The 21287-nt window shown below is 40.9% G+C and overlaps 1 protein-coding gene across 1 annotated transcript in view; it reads right to left on the bottom strand.

The window, feature by feature from the left end:
* Positions 1–21287, bottom strand: part of ARHGEF38 (Rho guanine nucleotide exchange factor 38) — a 33955-nt gene that overhangs the window by 699 nt on the left and 11969 nt on the right. Inside the window, exons 4-13 of the mRNA XM_072335309.1 lie at positions 17092–17239; positions 14102–14119; positions 10024–10223; positions 9383–9516; positions 7574–7678; positions 6291–6413; positions 4096–4416; positions 2387–2527; positions 1060–1258; positions 656–912 (exon numbers count right to left, since the gene is read on the bottom strand). Coding sequence (XP_072191410.1) covers positions 656–912; positions 1060–1258; positions 2387–2527; positions 4096–4416; positions 6291–6413; positions 7574–7678; positions 9383–9516; positions 10024–10223; positions 14102–14119; positions 17092–17239 — 1646 coding nt within the window. The remainder of the gene's footprint in view (positions 1–655; positions 913–1059; positions 1259–2386; positions 2528–4095; positions 4417–6290; positions 6414–7573; positions 7679–9382; positions 9517–10023; positions 10224–14101; positions 14120–17091; positions 17240–21287) is intronic.

Here is a 21287-nt window from a genome sequence, read left to right as displayed (position 1 = left end):
GTATATCTAATAACACATATGTACATAATTGCATGGTCTGTAATTGCTTACAGTGTATAAAGAATGGGGCCAAAATAATAAGTAAAACTGAAGGGTCTGAGGAATTCTACATAGGAAGAAACAAACTAAACCCATCAAAGGAGCGCTGTGCTGAAGTTTTCAACTCACACAGTGCACCTTGAATTGACTGGGGAATTTACAAGGTTTCAAAGGACAGAAACACCTTGTCTAATTTCTCTTAAGTATGGCTGCTATTAGGATGGATCTCTCAAACCATCTTCTCATTTGCTAGAGATCCTATCTGCAATATCTGAAGATGGCAAAATCTTTACAGCTGTCTTCGCAAAGGTAAGTGGAAAAATCCACAAGCAGCTCAAATGAGAACTGTGAGACATTGTACATGTGGTGGTGTAATGCAAAGGTGTGTTTTCTGTGAGACAAGACTAAGATTTGCAATTAAACTGATTACCTTTTACCACTTTGTAGCTATTTAAAAAAGCCAAAGGACAGAGGATAGCATATTCCCCATGTCATTCTGACAGATGAGTACAAGTATTTTCCAGTGAAAAAAGGGACTATTCAAATTACAACCATTATAACTGTAGATTTGAGATGAGAAAAATAAGAAGACGGGCACGGCGGGTATCTTACTTACATGCTGATCATCCATATCCTGTGAACCTCCATCCCCTGTGCCATTAGTTGTGAGATTTTCACAGGGGTGAAGAGATGAGTCGCCGTCACTCTTCTTGTGCCCCGAACTCGAGCTGCTGTCAGAGGAGGGCCGTGAAGAGACAAAGAGGCTGATATTATCAAAATCATCATCACAGAAGTTGTTCTCCACTACATCCTTCTGCGCTTTGGCTGGATTAAAAGGCTTCAGGAAGGAGGAATACACATATCCCTTGAGGACTGGATATCAGAGTAAAAAGACAAAAAAACAAAATGTGGTTAAACCATTTTATGCAGCTGTCAGTACGATATAAGCAAACAGATGGGGCCAGAATGAAAAGAAATCAATAGGAAGCTGTTATTGGGATGTTTGTACAGAGAACTTACTTCCTGTGTCAACGAGCCATCTGCTAGTACTTTGGAAAGGATCCTTTTGCTCCACAACAGCCACCACTTCTCCTTCATGCAGATCAATATCAAATTCCTGCGTGGCGTTGCACTTGCGCTTAGCTTGATACAGCTGTTCTGCGCTGTATGTAGACAGCAGCTTGGACCTGTGGCCTTCTGTTTGACGTGGGGGTTCGAGCTGAAAAGTGGAAAAATTGTTTATTAGGAATAATGTCATGGCTGTTTGTTGAGCAGCACAGATGCATAAAAGGAACCAGTGGTCATACTGTACGTGGCAACAGACAATACTTCTGCACGCAGATAAAGGAGTTAGTTACACAACTGTATGCAAGCAAATCTCCTTTGCATGTGCAGAAAGGGCCTGTCCAAGTGCTATGCTAATAGCTGACCGATAACAGGCAGATCTCGAAAGATGTATCAGAGTATAACTAAGTACCCCTTAGCCATTACTCTGTTCTTATAAGCCTGTGTTCTCTAAGTGAACTGTCACTGCTTTATCTATTTCTCCAGAACAACAATCTTTAAATTCCTGTGTGAAGTTGCAAAAAGTGTAATATAAAATATCAGAGGTGTGCTAAGGTCGTGTAGCAACTTGCATGGCAAAGCACTAGGAATGAAAAAGAGTAGAAACAGAATGGTCTGCTTTCTGTACAGAATTCCCTTGCTATATATGGGCAAGGTGCTATGAACTGCTGGAAGCATAGTTTGGTTAGAGGGCAGAGAGGGAGGGGCTGTACATCGCTGTGACTTTAATACACCATGGTAGCAAGAGCACGTGTACCTGCCTCACTAATGCAAAAATGAATCCTGCAGCTTCCTTGGCTTCTCCTGTAAGGTGACTAGTGTCAACTAGACCCCGTGAACACTCTGTAAACATCTTATAAGGCTGAGAACCACAGGCAAGTGGTTTTCTTAGTGGACTTTCTGAATCTTCTGCTCTGAGGTGTGTATGTGTGTTCATTTGTGTGTACACAAAAATAAACAGAGAAAAGCAGGATAAGAAGTTCTGAATAAGAAGATGTACTGCAAGAGTTTTTAACAAGAGAAGCAATCCATCTTTACATATTCAGCTTTAACATACATAGAATCAGAGGTGATTTCAAGTGGATTTCCAAGATAACAACAGAAAAAGAGTGTGAAAAGTCTTTAGAAATTGCTGGTTAATGGAACAGTTTAGCTCCAGTAACACAGCTCAGATTCCCAGTGAAGGGACCAAGCCCCAGACCTCTAAATGGTATAAACATGGATTTGTTTCAAAAGTGATCAGAAAAAGACGCTTCACACAGTTCAGATGTACGATACTCACTGGAGTGGGGACAGGTTTCTTTTTTTCCAAGCTCAATTTTCTTTCAATGAAGGTTGCACTGCTGTTTTCTTTTACAAAATTCAGCTTGTGAACCTCCTCCAGCAACTGATGCTGCACTTCACAGATGCTTGAGGAAGACAGCTGCAAACATAAAGGTAGGTTAGATCTCACAAACAAAACAGTAACGAGGTTTGAGACAGGTTTGGCTTAATGGGCTCAATGCTAGGCATCAGAAATCTGACAAGGTACCGCTGTTTCCTGCAGAGCCTATAGTGTGCGAGGCACAAGACAAAGATCTGATTAAGAAAAGTAACTAATGATAACTGTTAGATTTGCAAGAGATAGTGATTTAAGTTGAATCATTAAAAAAAAAAAAAAAAAAAATCTAAATATCAACAAAAATGTAAATGAGCAGCTTTGCATTTATGGTACTGAGCCACCTGCTTTCAGATGTAAATGTGCATCAGAGTGGCCCACGTGCTGCAAGGCTTACCCCACAGCTGTGTGTTTGTGAAACTGTGTGCTGATACCAGGTTAAAGACACATGGATAAGCTGGCACTCTGTCTGAGGCACTGGGTAAGTGCTTTTGGTATATGCCTAACACCAAATAAATTTGCTGATGTAAACAGGAAAAACAAGGGGGGGGGGGCTAATTTTTTTTAGGAAAAACATCGTAGAAAATAATGCTTGAGGGAGTATATTCTAAAATATGTAATGGCCAAATTATAGGGATCCAATTTCTTCATACAGAAAAAGCCTTTATATTCTGTTTGAACAATGCAGCTCTGTTTTGAGCCTGACCTTGCTTTTCTCAATTTTTCAGCCCCTTCTGACTCTGAAGTCAGCCCTTGGTGGAAAGGGATACTCCAGAAGGGCCTCACTGCAACGTTTCTTATGCAGAACCTTGTCCAGTTTGTTGCCTAATATGGTTCCAGTTCAGGTGAGTGGATTTGGAGGTATTGTCATAGCTCTGTTTCTCAGGATGCGAGTCTTCCAGGGGAAAATACAACAAAAGTGAAACTTTGTGTAATTTTCGCACAAGTTAATAATAGTTCCATAATCTTGAGGTAATGCTCACAGTGCACAGAGTAGGCTGGAAGAACTGATGCACTTCTCTTAGCTCCAATAGGCATCCTTAGTGGCTGTGACTACATAAGAGGAATTATTTTAACTTCCTAAAACTCAGACAGAAATAAACTTTAATGACTAGTCCTGCCATGCAGGAGCTTCTGCAGCATATCTGGATTTAAAAGCAACTTGTTATTCATAGACATTACTTCATCAGATGTCCTAAGCCTTACTCCTGCAGGCTTTTGCATGACTCTGCAGGTCTAACACTAGCAGGAGAGTTCATGCTCTTTCCTAGAATTTCTCTTCCTGTGTCTTCTAGGCTGTTCAGGGCCGATCCAAAGAAACCAAGGCTAAAATGCTAAGAACTGCCTCCATGTTGTCTTACTGTCTCACCATTGCTATTGCTGGAGCAGCTGCATTATGGTCATTTTCAGCAAAAGGTCCAAGACTGACAAAACTCAAGCTGAGAAATTAACTTTTGCTGAACTTGAGAGGAAAAAAAAAATTGATTGTGTTCAGCAGAACAATCAAAATCACAGTACCTTTTAGGTATGTGTCCTACACATCCCTACCCAAGCCATACAGAAAGAAAAAAAGAGAGATAAGCAGAGCTTATGCCTATTTATAATGTACTTACTGGAACAGGCACCACCACAGCAGAATTTGATTGCAGTGCTGCAGACATAATACTTCCGAGGAGGGTAATGAAGCAATACAGACAGTTCAACACAATCTTTTTGGCTGCTCTGTTGAATACCTGAAGTTCTTCCACTAACTGTGCATTTAAAGCCTCGTAGTCTTTCTTTGCTAGATCAAGCTCTTCTCCTGTTGACCTCTGGAGGTAGCTGTTGTAGTCCAACAGTTTGTCATAGCGCTTCTGAATGAGCTTCTGTGGGCCTGAAAACAAGGCTTGTAGTGCTGAGAGAGGAGTCAGAACAACCTTGTCTAGTTGAGCCATCTGGAAAGGTATAAAACAGGCCCACATGTTACTTATTCATGCAGTTCTTCAGGCACAGTAACAGGTTAAGCCTGATTGCAGCCAGTCAAGCAATCTGTTATTGAACCTTTAGCCTAAAGTATTGCTGTCAGATGCAGCTTCACAGCACAGGGTCTAGCATGAGTTAGAAATCCTTCTTAATGTTGCAAAGGAGCAGTAACAGATTGGCAGTTTAAAGTGTCTGATAATGGAGATGGTCCCCTGAAGCCCACAGCCTGTGTTACTGCCCTTTGTGATACCATGGAGGAAAAACCAGGGCAAGGACCAGAACTGTAACTGAAGAGTGAGTGTGCTTTTCAGTGCCCCATGGTGCTGCACTCGAGTAAAACTGAGAATTCCAGCCAATATAAAGCCTAGAGGTCTTGTTAAATGGCAATGACGGTCTTTGTTTTGAGTAAACCTCATCATCAAGTTAAAGCTCTTGGATGTCCCATGTGAAATAACTTGTGATCAAGTGTGAGAATAAAAGGGCAGCCATCTCTCTTCCCCTCCATAGCACACCACAGTTGAGGGCACATCTGTTTTAGCACCAGGAGTGCTCTCCCAAGGCCAGGATGCTGTGCACTTGCTGCTAGCTTCTGTTTTATTTCCACTTGAAAAACTAGGCTGTGCTTAGTGAAGCAATTTTTGATCTGTTAAGGAAAAAGTTTTTCCAAACTGCTGCTCTTGATTTCCAGAAGTGAAGGGGCTATTGTGGATTTCTGCCCTAAAGTTTTCCCTAAAACACAAGAGGGGAAAGTATTCATTACTGGCAAATGCAGAAAAGGAAAGAAAAAATGTATATTTTAACATGAACCTATTGCTGAGGTCTCCACTGGTAGCACATATACAGAAGAACATGTAAACATCTATTCACTATGCAATCAGTCAACATCACTGTTTGTTTGTTTTTTAATGTACATAGGATAAAGACTGTTTGAAATGTAAGACAAATAGAAAACAAGTAAACACTGTTATTGGAAGTTTCCTCAGTTAAATAACATTAAAATGTTTTTAAAAATTACGTAGGACTTCAGGTCAGATGGGTCCTGAGCCAGTAGGAGTTAGAAAGTGCCTTCCTGAAAAATGGTTCTATATTTCACCTGCTGTGGACTTTCTTCTGCTGCTTTGCTGATTCTGGAGGTGGAGTGGGGGAAGGGTGTCTTCCATACTGCACACTCATCATTCAGTGTGACAGAGGGGTCCCTTTTCCTTTCCTTATGCACTGATTCGTTTTAAAGATATTGAAAAGATATTTCTGATTATTGAGATTACATTAATAGAGTCAGATATTAGAGTGCCTTTGGACCCTGAAAGTAAGAGACTGGTTAAAAAATAGAAGTTTTTTTCAGAGTTGGGTTATTGTTTTTGTTTTTAATTGTTACAGGCTACATCCAGGTTGTTCACGTTTTCTCTATCCTTAGGATAGTACCTTGTTTGAATAGGTAACAAAGCTGAGGTTTCCATGAATTTATGATTCCAGAACTAATAGATAAGGATTATACAGCAAGGATTAAAAAAAGAAAGTCACCATAAGACTGTAAATATTGGTAAGGAAACAAAAAAACAGAGATCTGCTGCTCCTGTCTGAAGCTCAGCAGAAGCATGCAAACTTAGCACAATGATTTTAGCTTAATCCTAGGAATTTAACCTACAAAGTTTTCTTCAGCTTTTTTAGGGAAAATACATTTTACTTGGACTAAATGTTCTTATTTCCTATAGCAATTTGTCTGAAGAAACACTCATCTTTCCAATGGATTTCTAAGGATTTTTTGCTGTCCTGAGTCTTCCTCGCATATGTGTGTTCTCTCACACATACTGTTATCCATGTAATGTTGGACATTGCATAAACTTACAAGGTCTTCACACAGATTTGTAGGGTTGCTCATTTTCTTTGAGAGTTTTTCAGCCTCGTCTCCTTTGTCTTGCAAGATTTCCTGAAGCCCAATTATATTCCGTGCAGCCAGATGTATGGACTCCTAAATGAGAAGATGGTTGGAAGATGAAATGGGTTATGATTTATATAATGTGCTGCATCCATTCATGCAGATACTGCAATAATATTGATGGAAGCAGAAATATTTTCCATTTTTCATACCTATTTGCTTTTTCTGTGCAGTTTCCAGCCACTGTGGGTGGGATTGTTTACTGTGAAAATATTTTCCTTTGTTTTGCCTATTTTCACTGCAAACTGTTGAAGAATAATGTTGTTGATGTTCAGCTGAAAAAAGTTGTGCCCCCATCTAACGAGTGTCCCACTGGAGATTAACTAGTCCTCAGCAAGCCAGCTCAAGCCCCATGCACTCTCAAGGGCCTATTTTGGAGGACAAGGTAAAACTAATACATATTTCACGTACTGTGAATGTTAATCTTAATGAAGTGGACATCTGTTAGGATCAGGTACTGCCAGCACCATTACAGGCAACAGCCTTTGTTATTTGGACTCATAAGCCTTCCCCTGTTTGCTGAACCAAGCAAGGTGTGTTTGTGGTAAGCCCTGGTCAGCTGGCTATTGATCTTGCCTACCTGCCTAGCTTGGGCATACATATGCCTTTTAGCATCTACAAAGTTGACAAGTTGCCTATGAGAGGGAAAAAGCCTGATAAGTCACCAGCCAGCCTACATCTGAGAGGTGGATTAAAATACAAACACTTAGAGCTCTTGAGCACTCTGTCCTTTTAAGGCTAGCCCTCAACATAGTCTAGCAAGAAGATGAAGGAGGTAGTCCTTATGTCCAAAACATATAGTTTAGGACTCTAATTGATATGGCTGCAACTCATTATTTGCCATTTATTCTGAGTAGTTTTTGATGTTCCACTGCCTACATGGCCTACATTGTGGCTTCACACAGTGATTAAAATTAGTAACTGTACCACCACAGCACTTTCTTTTCTGCTCTTCTCCTGTGGGTCTCCACAGAGCCTGGTAGTATAAGGAGAAAAAGGCAGGTGTGTGGGCTTCATGACTTCTTTGTCATGGGCACTGTAATGCAGCAGAAGCACAGCCTATTTATTTAATACTGTGATTTAAACATCTGCTTATAAACAATTCGGCGTTGCCTAAGCAGTGACAGAACTGTGTGTTAAACTTGTTATGGACATGGTTTCTGGCCACAGAATACATAAAAGCATGCACCCACCTGTAGATGCTGTGAGGATAATGAAATGTTCTTCACACACGATTTCACAGTCTTCTCTAAGCTTCGAAACAACTTTTCTTCCTTATCGAATGTCTGATCTTTCACCTAAATCAGATGTTTTCACTGTTATTTTGGAGTCTTGGCTAATGAGAGAAATCCCTTGAGCTCTGCTGGAAAAACCCCAAACCTCCCCTCATCTCCTCCCTTTGAAAACAGAACAGATTGGTCCCTGCTTCTCCCAAACTCTGATCTGAATCCAAGCAAAGTCAAAGGCACTGGACAACATGACAGAGATTTTAATTTCTGCCGAACCTCGTGGAAGCAGAGCATTGCTTTATTATAAGCCAATCTGCATGTATCAGTTGAACTCACAGTTTTTTGTGTACTTTTTTCTGCGTTTAGGGAAACGGTGGTGAGAATATGATATCAAATAGCATGTACTTTTGTGGCATGGCGTTGTTTCCCTCGGTGCTCATTTATGTGTGTAATGCAGAGATTTCTCCCAGGCAGGCTGTAGGTGGAGCTGTTACCTCTAGAGCAACGTCTTCTCTTCAGCTTGTAACCTCAGCAGCTGGAAACAGGCTGCTTTTACTTTTTTTTTTTCTTATGCTGTCTGTAGAAACCTTGAAAATACTTTTATTTCTGCCTACCTTTTAGTTAAGGAATTTGAGAAATCTCAAGCCTGTTTGTCAGGGGTTTTGCTGTAGGGGTCACAGTACGTTTCAGAGCTGTGAACTGAATACTTTCTTTAATTAAGCAGGAGAGACGGCTGAATCTATAACTTATAACCTGAGTCTAAGATGATCCTCAAATATTTTAAGCTCAATTAAAAATATAGAAAATGAATCTTCTAAAACAAAAAAAAAAAATAAAAAATAAAAAAAAAAAAAAAAAATCACCTCTCCTCTTAATCCCATTTAATTCTACATTTCTCTTTGAATTGATAGCCTTGTCAGTGTTCCAGTCTGCCATGGGGTTTGGTGATTAAAACAGCAAAAAACACAGAAATTTCCACTGTGCAAATACATGAGCAGAAAAAAAGTAAATGTGGGTAGCTTGCGTCAGAAAAAAGGGGAAACCACTGGTAAATAACAAAACAGGAAAAAATGGCACAGATCTTGTGAAGTCACTTCTAGAAAGGCAAATGACCTTGTATAACCAGTAGTCTTGTGCAGAGAGATATCATTTTCAAGGTCAGTTATAATTGATTTTCTTGGAGATTCAGACTAAAGCTTTTCTGAAAATGTTTATCCTAGTAGGTTTTGAACTGCAGCCTTGGGATTACGAAAGAGCATTTTGGTTTTGCCCACCTAACACCCACTGGATTTATCACAGAGTTCTTTGCCTCTGGTAGTTTGTATGTTCTTGGGCATCTAGAGGCAAACCCCATGGTCTTTACTAATTGGGGGTATTGCTGATCTTCCTTAGAGGACTCGGAACCTAAATGTTGGGATGGGCAGTAAGACACCCAGAATGTGTCCACAGCTCAACAATAAACTATTGCCAGTCCAACCACAAAGAGCTGAGGCCGACTTTCACAAAAATACCGGTCACTTCCTTTCTGCTGAAGATCACAAGCTTGAGAAACTCTTAGATAAAAGAGGAAAGGATAAAGAATACATTATCTTGTTTTCTATTTCAATCACAAAGATCTTTCCTGTCTTATGTGACACTCAGAAAATGACTTTATAAATGATGCAGGAGAAAAGCAACACCACGGTCTGTATTTCTAAAATGTTTTTAGAAATGCCAGTGCAAAAGCAGCACTGAAGCTGTCAATGCGAATCTGCAGTTGGGTGAGTTAAGTACCTGAGGTTCTCCCCCTGTCAGTATTTTCAGATGGCTGGTGACCCTCTTGGATTTCTTGCTAATGGAGTGAATGTTCAGTCGAGAAAACTTTTCTTTAAGGGTTTCATCGTCATCATTCTTCTTATACTTGAGCACTGCAGACAGAGAATTTCATGACACTAATAATCAGTATCCATGGGGCTTTTCTTGGGGATGGGGGTACAAATACGAAACCATCTGAGATCAGACACTTTGATGTCACTTGCTGTAATCTTGTGTCAAAATGCTTGAGATTATGAAAACCCTGTTATCAATGCTAGCTTTGAGAACAGCGAAGCAAGGCTTCAATGTAGCAAGTCTATAAGAAACAGCACTATCAGTGCACCTTAATTATTATTGGTGTTTGTAGCTGCATTACTGATGAACATGGGAATGACATTTTATCACTTTCATGTTTCAGGAATCTATGTCCTTTGTCAGGTAACAGCTGGCTGAGGACAAATGACATTAAGGCATCTGTTATTTTGTTGAAACCCAGTGTATTGCACAACATAAGTAATACCAGCAAAAACTGTTGTGGCATTATGACTGGAGTTGAAACCTCTCTTGTAACTGCCAGCCCAAACCAAAAGAAAATTTCAGTTGTGTTGTTTTTTTCTTACCTAAATCTTTCCTCCTTTTAAGTTCATTGATGTTCACATTAATATTTTTCATAGCAGAAAGGGCTTCTTGTAGTGCTTTGTGGTCAGGGTGAGAAGCAGGAGTTGAATTCAACAGTTCACAGAGTAACAAGGGATATTTCATTACCCGCTGTACAGGCTTGATCATCAGGGATCCCATGTCCATTAGATTTGACTTTCCTCTATAATTTATACCAAGAAAAAGTCACATAAGGAGAAACTCCTTGAAGACAGAAACTTCTTATATTTCTGTCTAGTCACTGAAGCTGCTTCCTTTTATATCCTTCAATGAAGCTTTCAACTACAGAAAATATCAAAACCAGAGCAGTGCTTTGCACTGAGTCATAGAAGTGCAATCACCACTTAAGTCAAAAAATAAGATACATCTGTCAGGAAACACGGGCTGTTGCAAATGAAACCATCCTCCCACCCCCTCAATGAGAAATACACACCAGGTCTGAGTTTTCTGTATTTTCAGCAATTTGCCAGACTATTGCTTAGACACTGACTGTGAAACTGGCCCACTCAGTCTGAGGGGTGTGTGTGGTGCAACTTGCATAGCACGACGCCTAAGAGGGGAGATGTAGGTGGAAGAGCAAATAACAGGAAGTTTGAGAGATGCAAGCAAGTGAGGCTATTACATCCTGCTCTGGCCCCTAAGCCTTAGAATTGCAACATCTCCACGTTGTGAGTAATTGAAATGCCTGCTCACTGCTGCATCCCTTCTCGCAACACCTCTCAATTTGTCGGTATAAGCTTTGCTATCCTTTACCTGCTGTTTTTCTGTGCTGGCTTCCAGCAGATGACATCACACTGCTGAGGCTCTGGCAACAGGACAGAGGAGTCATTGTTTGTCCTCATCCTAGCATTCTCTCTGAGCTCTTGTATGTCCTCTTCCCAGCATTCTTCTGGGAGTGCTGCAGCTCCACCAGCGCTCCTGTGAACTACCCCGGACTCACAGACACCACCCCCTCCCCCCCCCCCTTGGAACAGTGAACAAGCTGGTGGGGACAGTGTAAAGGACAGTAGGACAGTAGAGCAGACCAGGGCTTCCATTTGCATGCCCAGAAAAGCTGTCCTGGTGGGAAGGAGATGGTATGACAATAACTGTGCAAAAGCTAATGCTAGTCAAAGAAGGATTTCTGAATGAGGAAAGGCAGGATAATACAACATAGAAGGGAAGTACAAAAACCAGAGAACATCCACTCAGCTTTGCAGGCTGACATCTATTGTTCTGTGAGCAGAAAGAGCAGAAGAGAAAGAAACAGGCTTTCATTCCCACTTTTGTATGTATGAAAAGTACAAGAGCCAATCCCTACTGCTGGCTAATTAACAATTTGAATGCCTTTGAGAAGAGACATCTGCATATTTAAACCATCTCTCTTGCACAGACATTATCTGCAAAAAGTTCTGCATGAAAAAAAAAAATTAACAGTAGATGCTTTTTAAAGCTTCTTGATGTCCCCAAACCTTCTTATCATTTCAATCCCCCTCATTTCCCTCGTATCCTACATTAAATATATAGAGCTATTTTCCCTTCTTTCAGCTTCTGGCAGCAATAATGAAAAAAAATCCTAAATTGTTATTATTTTCTCTAAAAAGCCCCTTGAATGCAAATCTGTAAAAGCTGCCTCATGAATAGAAAAATCTTCAAGTATCTTCTCTTTATATAGTTGCACTTTGGACAGCTGCCCAAGTGATAAACAGCCCTCTGTTCACGTATCTGCATGACACAGTCTAGCAATATGGTTTGAGAGATAGTAGGTTTGTTGTAAGATAATGACTCCCTGGGGCACCAAATGCCACAAGTTCAACTCCTCTAATTCTCCCCAGCGAGATTATCTGCTGATCTCCACTCTCCCTGGATGAGTCCCGTTTCCAGTGGGCCCAGTGAGAACACACTCAGCAGCCAGGCAGGACGCAGCCCCGCCACGCGACCAAAACAGGCTTGTGACATCCATTGTGCAGAGAATTAAGTTGATCATTCATTTGCAATGCTGCTTCCACTTCTCCCCCATCCTATCGTGAATTTAGCAAGTATTCTAGGTTATAAGTAGCTGCACTAATCTCATTGCAGATTCTCAGTGTAGCTCTGCAGAGCACACAGCTGGCTTAGCTGCATTGAGGTTCATGGCATACCCTGCCTCCCTTCTCACAACAAAGCAAGCTCACAGACGCAGAAGGACTCCCACCAGTTTAAAAAAATACATGGTGTTGAGCTATGCAAAGAGGGGGGACCCGGGTTTAGTTTCATACACTTTTGCTGTCTAGCTGGTAAGTCCTGTGGTGAACTTGACGGCCAGTTTGGTATCGTAGGGCTGAGGATGGTGTCGTATTCAGCCTGGCAGCTCTGAAATTGTGTGCACACATCACAGGCTGCAGCACATCTCAAAGACCCAAGTTTTACAATTTACTATGTGTGAACTCATATTAGTACAAAACCAGCAGGGCAAATAATTCAGTGTGCTATAAGGCTCTCATGCCAACCCAGGGATTTCACTGAGGCTTCACAGTTGTTAATCCAAGCAGAATCCAACCAATCCGGCTGATAGCAATGGGCAGCTTTGTCTGATATGTGTATAATTGTTTTCTTGATCACACATGAATGAAAAGCAACCTGAAAGGTGGTCTCGGCAGAATTATGCCATACTTTCCAACTCAAACACAAAGCAGACTTTCAGGTGCAGTTCTGCCCATGTTCTGCTCTGACTCCACAACCTCTGAAGTGCAGGCACTGGCATTTCAATGTGCCCTGCCACGCAGGGGGAACACAAATGCCACCATGCCATGCAAAGTAGCCAAGCACAGGGAGAGTTCCTCAGCTGAACATCACTCCTTGTGCAGCTTTACAAGAGCCAGTTTCAGCTCAGGAAGTGTGCTGTATCCAACACTCCACTATAAACTGAAGGAGAAAGCTGGGTATTAACTTCCAGGAGGGTAGTGCAAGGCAGAGCAGCCAGTCTTGTGTTATTTCTACACGCATTTCTCTCTTGAGTGTTCTTATTGTTACTCCGGGTATTTGGTGTTCCTCCTAAGACCCCTTTTTAGAAAGGACTATAGAATCTCCTTTATCAAAACCAATGCAAATAAACTACTTTCGATCACAGAATAAATCTAGAGAAGCCCAACCTAGGATTTCAACACGTAAATCATTTGAAGTCTGTTTTATACTGACCTTATTTATGATGTCTGGGCTGACTAATTCTCTGATTTTACGGATGTTTCTCTCCTACCCACATAAAGCACACCCGCTCCTCTTTTCTCTTAACATTTCTGTCTGGGTTGTAATCACTTTCTTTGGTTCAGCTAACCCCTTCTCTGACCGCTCCTTGCAGGTAAGATCAGGAAGTGCTGTGTTTCAAGGATCCAGACCTACTGGATGTCCAAAATCTCAGCCATGATAAACTCTCCCTTAAAGCTTTTCAAAGATGTCACATTTGGCACAGAAGTCCCTTAACCAGAAGGTATCCGAGGCTGGGTGAGTGTTCAGGCAAGGTGTTGCCATACATTTGTTCTTTTCTGATGTTCCTCCACCCATTGTCAGAGGGAAGCTCCTCAGAAAGATGGATTTCTCATATATTTAGGGTGACCAAAAGTGTCCTTACCTTAGAAATAGCTTTACCTGTCAGCCTGGTGTGTACTGAGCAGGCCTACAGATGCATAATGCAGAGCAATTGAAGAGTGCCTGGATTTTCAGACTTGACACTGCACTGTTGACAAGTACTGTTGAAGAGCTCAGAGCTCTCTAAGCACATTTATTAGACAACAAGGTGGTAGTAAAGGGCTCTGAATGAATTGCATTCCAAATTAAGTAGCTTTGTAAACCACAGGTTTTGAAAGACATAGCAAAACCAGTGCAGTTAGTAATCAGAAAACCAGACAGGCTTAGGGAAATTAAAACCGAGAGTGTTTTATCACATATATCCTGGAGAAGTCTGTGCATTCTACAGATGTTGCTTAGTGTTCTTAAAATTTCCACATGTACAGTTTGAAGCATACTTAAGATAAATAAACGATAGTTGGGAGATTATTTTACACATGAAAAAGATGTAGTACTTACTCTTCCTCGTACATCTTTCTGCAAAAGAAAAGGAACGGAAATATATATTAGCTTCCTCCTAAAAGGACTTATACAGATCATGGGCCAGATTCTCAGATACACTCTGGTGACACAGAGCAGCTGTAACTGGCCAGTTAATTTAGGTTTATGGCTGCTGTGTGTCAGCAGAACTGCACAAAACAGCCAGAGGGTACCAATGAATCTGGCCCTACATCTTTTTGAAAGGACAGCCCCAAATGAGACAGGATTGTCAGGAACCTGGATTTCATGATAAAACCCAGCCTTCTCCTAACTCTGTTAGAGAAGGAAGCTTGAGTCACTGTGCTAGCAACTTCAAACCCTTAGCACAAAGAGCAAAATTAAATGTCATTCCTACATTATTTTTACATGGAAAAGAATGCATTTTAGACTTTCTGGGTAGAGAATCAAATAAGTTGCTCCACTTTTTGGGAGGCTGTTTATCAACTGAAACCTTTTCGGAGTAGGATACTGTTGATATACATACAGAAAGCAGCAGGAATGTACAGTTGTTTTTTGGAAATATGCAAACGTGCACACAGAATATTTTCCTCATGGTATGATTAAGCTTGGAGAATTTCACTCAAATGCAAGGGAAGCACAACGTCCCTCCACCTCTGCATGAGACTCTTCTAGTACTGAGTGCTGACATCATATCATCAGTCAGCCACTGCTTTCTGACCACCTGCATTTCTGTCTCCTTGTCTACCAGCAGCCAGAGGAGCATCTGGAAGCTGGCGTTTTCATTGCTTCTGCACCATCAGCTCTTTGAGTACTTCTGACGTCCCTCTGCCCCTGAAACGGTTGACCAAGATACTTCAGACTGAAAGCACAGCAGGTAGTTGCCAGCATCCTTTCATTCTTACCAGCTGCATTTCTTTGGCTAAGCTAGCAAACAACATCCCCGTTTTGCATAATCACTGCTGAAACATGGCTTTCTACATAATTTGGATTTGCACGTCTCCAAGGCAGACACCTACATTTTGGGATGGAATTTCTCCTCTTTAGTCAGCAGGAGGCGTAAGAATCTAACCATGGCTAATTAAATCTGATTTGTCTGTACAGATGTGCAGAGGGCTACTTGCAAATTCCTCATGATACAGAAGTTGTTTTTTACAAGGCAGATATTACTCAGCTGAGGAAATGAAGTCTCTTGTTTGACCTATTTTATTTTATTTTATTTTATTTTATTTTATTTTATTTTATTTTATTTTATTTTATTTTATTTTATTTTCAGTGTAATAGTATTCTTCCCAAGGAAAAAAGATATGATGTAAAAAGTGGACAATTTTCAAGAATAGTCACTGTCCCCTATATATTATATCTCACAACATAAAACAGCCTGTAACTCATTTGTTAAAATTCCTACATAATTTTTTTCTTAGGACGAGTGCTCTCTCATCAGAAGTAAAAGGTTTAGGTGACCACAACTGAGCATTTAAGTGTGCACTTTCAAGTCTTAATATTTGAACTGGCTGCTATTTCTAGCCATTGGGAGAAAAGCGCAACATAGTATACATGAAATGGTGTTTTTTCCTTGGTTTCTGTTTAAAAGCCAATCAGAAAAGAACAAGACAAAATGAGGCTTCATTTTGAGGAAGGTTTTGTTGCTTCCTGCTACCAAAGGCTGTAATGGTTCAGCATTAAATATCCTTTCTCTTCAAAAATCCCACCTGCTATGATGTGCACAGAAGTGTCTCCTACTGCCTCTGGAATTCATGTGGCAACATCCGCCCCAGCACATACACAGACACTATATTTTATGTTTATCTCCTCCCATATCCTCTTGCCTCAGCAAAAGGGATGAGGGAATGACAGGAACAACTTCTCTTGGTTAGCCAGAAAAGAATACTGTAGGATTCAGCAACTGAAACACCCCCTGAGGGGAGATACCTGGCCATCCGTTAGCCTGAAAACCAGAGTTTATATGAAAATCTATTTCTTTCAGCTTCCAAGGTGGCTGAAGCCTCAGTACTCTGCACATGTACTTGGTTATGTATTTACTATCTGGCCATGGTGTACCAAGTCTTATTTTCTGTATAACCTGTCTTCAAAGTAAACATTTATCTTTTAATTTTGTTGATGTTTCCTTCTGCTACTGTTCCCAGATTTCACTCAGGTATACTTTCCATCTCCTAACACATCTCTGCTGACTGATCACTAGCTGGGGTATAATTGAAATACCTGTTGCTGATGTACACCCCATTAATTATTTGTGATAGCCTTTTCTGGAGCTGGAAGGAGACCTATGATCTGAAGGACAGGGGTACGCTCCCTCCTGACAGCTCTGTGCAAGATTTTTGAGAAAGTGAGGGAATAAGTGAGCTTGCAAGTGAAGAGAAGCTCTCCTCATACAGAAAGTGAGCTGGTTCTCAGGAGGAAGCCATGCTGGAGGAAAGACAGAGCCATTTTTCTGCTGTATCCCCAGTACATTTCCCCCAGGTGCTGGTGCTGGAGGCAGAGGCATGAAGGTCCACTGGTGGGACCTGACAGCTTGTTTCAACATACACCACTTCCAGATACCCTCATCATGAAGTGTCGAGCATAGCTGCAGATCTCTGGGGCCTTATGGGGGGGTCCAGAAACACCAGTATGTGCGAATAGCTCCACTGCGTGCCGTTTTAACCCAGGCAATAGAATTGCTGAAAATGGGGCCAAGTGTGTTTCCTAGGAGCTGGGCAAGTTGTTCCCAGCAGCCCATTATATGATGCAGCATTTCTTCTGCCAGTATGGGGCACTGAAGCTAAGGGAAGAGAAACCTTTCTTGTGCTATTTTTGGCCATCTTAGAGAGAAAGAAATCTAATCATGGCCCCTGGCTTGTCATCTTTTCATGAAAGCAGCATAAGCCAGAGCTTCCAGCAAGCCTCATAAAACTCCGGATTTACAGGGGACCTTTCATCTGCATCCATTTAAAATGTTCCCTGCCAGGCAACTGACTATGGACGGAAATCATCATTTGAAAAGATCTTACCTTAAGGACTGTACACAGTGTCTTAAATGCTGCTTCAGTTCTTCATCCTTTTCATAGGATTCCAGCATGGTGTGTGCATCATCGTGGCGATAGCAGTAGATTTTATATGTGTCTTCTAGTGGGCCTTTAATCTGCAAGAACACTTTCCCTGTTAAAGAGAAAAACAAAGCATGTCAAGCCAGACAACAGCATCTCAGAAGGAGTTTTATTATTCCACCACATTAGCCGTGAGCTAAAAAGGCTGCTTTCCACTTTACTTCCCCTAGAAATGATCTCGTGTGTTTATGTGCATTATTTATTACACGTATTTCTCAGCTGCTCATCTTTGTCACAGCCAGGCACCATTATACCAGTGTTAAAGCACAAAAATTCTCCAGAGAAAAGGGATGAAATCTCTACACCTGCACCCCTGCATATACAGTCCCCTACTTCACTGCCCCACCTTAACACCCCTTGCAGTGAGAACCAAACAGGAGAGCTTCACTGCTAAGGAGAGACCATGTTGACCTTATGGGCTGCCAGGAGGAATGAGCGTAAGGATACTCATTTTCCTTTTTTTCTTTTTTTTTTCAGCTGAATATGAACTTAAATGGGTTGTAACAGGAATAATGACTCCGTCTCCCATTAGCCATTTCATGTTTATCTGTTTTGCAGCATCCTGAAATGGCAGTTGTTATGGCCTAGAGTGGAGTATCTTCCTCAGACGACAGAGGAACAACCTCCACCTTTTCCTCTAATGAATTAAAACCACTGTGGATTGCAGCCATTTCTGTTAGGTATGAAAGAGGAAAGCATTTACATTTCTGATCTTCTGATTTTTTCCCAAAGAACAGTTGGGAATTTTAGATGCACTGAAATAGTCCTGCACCCATTTCCCATCTAAGTTGGGTGCCCATTTCTCTCATCTTGTAACCCCTTGTGCTGCTTACTGTGTGTATAAGAAATATTATCCTGGCAGAGAAAGAACGCTTCATCTCTTTTGCTGAGATATTCATTAGGTTCTCACACCCTAATGTAGCAGCATCCTGATCGGCATCCTTGGAAATGCACATAATAAACAATAGCGATGGTGAAAACTACTGTCTCAGGCATTCATGGAAAAATTACATCTACGTGGCAACCAGTCAGATGTTTTATAAACACTCCTGTTGAGTTATAGCCATGATTATTAAAGTTAAAAGCTGAGCACCACGTTAATTGGGAGCTCTATTCATTCACAGAGTGAGCACAAAGCTGTCAGGCATCCTGCCTCTTTCATCCTGACCGAAGTCGGCTGTTTCATAATACATTGCATTGAACTGCTCTGTCTTAAAGTGAAAAATGATTCAGTTACCACAGTAACACAGCTCTGGGTTTCTTCCCTAGCAGTGAAGGTTAACTGGGCTGTCTAATGCATGTTGGTTTCAAGGTGCGAACAAGGGAACAACAACAACCGAGTTATGAATTCTGAAGTTCATTTTAGTTACTGTAAGTCCACAGCCAGAAAAGCACCCACATCCTACAGATGCACCTTCTTTGGGTGCTGTCATCTCTGTTTTCTCTGTCTTGTGCTAAATGCTAATGCTGATGGCTAACAACACACACTGCATCCTGACTTCCCCATGAACTCTACACAGGGCCTTAATTTGCCAACAGTGTAAGGGGAAACCATAACAAGCTTTCTCCTGATCCTGTGCCCTTGGCAGAGATGCTGAACTGTCACACTTATCATTAACTTTAAGCAGAGCTCCAAGTGTTTAGCACAGCCTGTAATACATGGAGCTCTTAAGAGAGATTATGTTTTCTGCAGCAAAAAAATGCAAACTATAGATTTAGGTTTCCCTTCAGCATATGCTAGAGCTTGGATATAGTCATTCGCTCCTCCAGAATGGAAAATATGAGCATTCATTTGTGTACTGTGCCATAATGATAAATACTTACTTTCATTTATGATAAAATAATGAGAGAAATCGTGTGCTGATTTCATGGATGGGATCTATTAAAAGCAGCTGGGGTCCTTAAGCCTAAAACTCCTTGGTTCTGGGTTATATAGAGCGAATCAGTTGAGCACTGAGCATTTCACTGTGGTAACTTGCTTTATGGACCAAAAATGCATCATATTTGGGCACAGGTTTATAAATAATGTGTCATCTGAACATTCTGAAAGATCCACATCTGCTTGATGCCTCTTCTTGAGCATGGTGGTCAGACAGTCTCAAAGAAGCAACCCTAGGAGGAAGGCTTCAGTGACAGCAACACTTTCTCCTTTCTGTTTTCAGTGATGATTCCTGTGTGAACAGCAGCAGGAGAGGGAGGAAGAAAGGGCCCAGTATTTAAAGGCAGAGTAAAATTACTAAGTCTTCATATTCCTCCATATACAGCAACCAGATCACAGAGGAGAAAAAAAAACACAAGGGAGAACTAGAAAGATCACTGGACTTCTGCAGCTTTTAGCTTCAGAAAACCAACCACCAAAGCTACATTAGCATTTTAGCACAGATTAGGAGAGGGCTTTTAAAGTGAGTCTCTCACTGTGCCTCATCTCCCACGCCACAGCTCTGTGGAGAAACAGTTAACAGACACATAGACTGCATCCTTTTGAGGTGGTAATTACCAGAAGATATACTCTTAGGGCACAGCATAAAGTGCACCTCTCGATCTACAGGAATAGGCTAAAGCCAATCTGAAAAAGACCTCTTGAAATTTGTACATACCAGGTCCAGCTGTTCAGTTATACAAGTCTGCATCTATGGGCACTACAGCTAGTCAGTGTAGGCATAGCCTAAGATGTGGAGACTAAAATTAGACATCAATATAAGCAACTACATAATTTTGGTTTCTAACTCATGAAACAGCAGTTCTCAGCCTCACCATGGCTGGGCTTCCTTCCAAAGGAAGATGTGTCAGTGGAAGATGTTTAAATACCACAAACACAACAGGATACAATGGGTGTGCTAAACAGTTCCTCATCCTGCTTTTTCCATAGACCAATATTAACTTTTACAATGAGTATGAGGGAGGATTCTGAAGACACAACTGTACTCTGCTCTATTTTGGAAGGTGACAAACTACTGTTTACTATGATGCAGTTATTCTCCCTGCTTTACACTCAGCCTTTAGAAGAACTGCTCTTATCTTATGTTCCAACTTTTTCCCTGCCATAATTTAGCCAACCGTCTATTCCAAAATCCTATACATTTTGATAGTCCTTTGTCTGATTCTGGAGAAACACACTGTACTAAACTGATTAAATTATTTGTCCTTAGTTCTGGATATGGCACCAAACTGAAAGAATGATTCTCCTTGCTGTTGAGAAAGCCACTTCCTGCTAGAACAGAACATTGCTTATTAAGGGTATGACTCATCATGATGCACTTTTATTGAAATACTGCCAAACAACACAGTTTCATCAAACTACGTTAAGCTGTTGCCTTGGCAAACCAGATTGAGACATGCTAGGATTAATACCTTTCCCAAGCTTTAATATTGTGTTCCCTTGCCAAATGGCAACTGACAATTTTTTTTACCCCGTTATTTTTCAAGAAGGTGGTTCTTTCTATAACACGTTACCTGTGGTACATGGTCAGTGTAAAGAAAAAAGAACCCCTCTGACCTCTGAATCATAGCTGAAAGTTTTTAAAACTAAACTGGCTAACTTTGCACTCAAGAGCAATTATGGTTTCTCACTTGATTTCTTAAGCTGGATCACCTACCATCTCTGCACTGAATAGGCAATTACAGAAGAGCTGATGAATGGAAACTTCTTAAATCTCTCCCCCTGTGCCAGAATGTCAGGCGAATAGATCCCAGCCACAACATTTATGGCCTGAGCTACTGAACATACGATTGCTGTGATACATGCAGGGCAAATCTCTTTGCTAAAAATACTCATGATTCCTACAGACATTCCTACACAGATTCACACAAGATCCATACTGATGACTGCTTTCTTTCCTCTACTGACCATGTCTCTGTTAATCACACTTACTCAACTTTTACATTAATTATATTGCCAGTAAATATGTTTATGATGTTTGGGTAGGTTTTTTTTTTGTTGTTTTTTTGTGGGTTTTTTTTTGTGACATTTTTATTATTCCAACTACTTTTAATGCATTTCTCAAATGGCACAGGTATGAACATGCAATATAAAAGTTGTTTAAGCATAAGCAGTTAGGTAGGTAATATTGAACTAGATGAAAATAATGTTATCATTATAT

Source organism: Excalfactoria chinensis, chromosome 4 (genome assembly GCF_039878825.1).
Source record: "Excalfactoria chinensis isolate bCotChi1 chromosome 4, bCotChi1.hap2, whole genome shotgun sequence".
Taxonomy (NCBI): domain Eukaryota; kingdom Metazoa; phylum Chordata; class Aves; order Galliformes; family Phasianidae; genus Excalfactoria; species Excalfactoria chinensis.
This window is presented reverse-complemented; position numbering and strand designations above follow the sequence as displayed.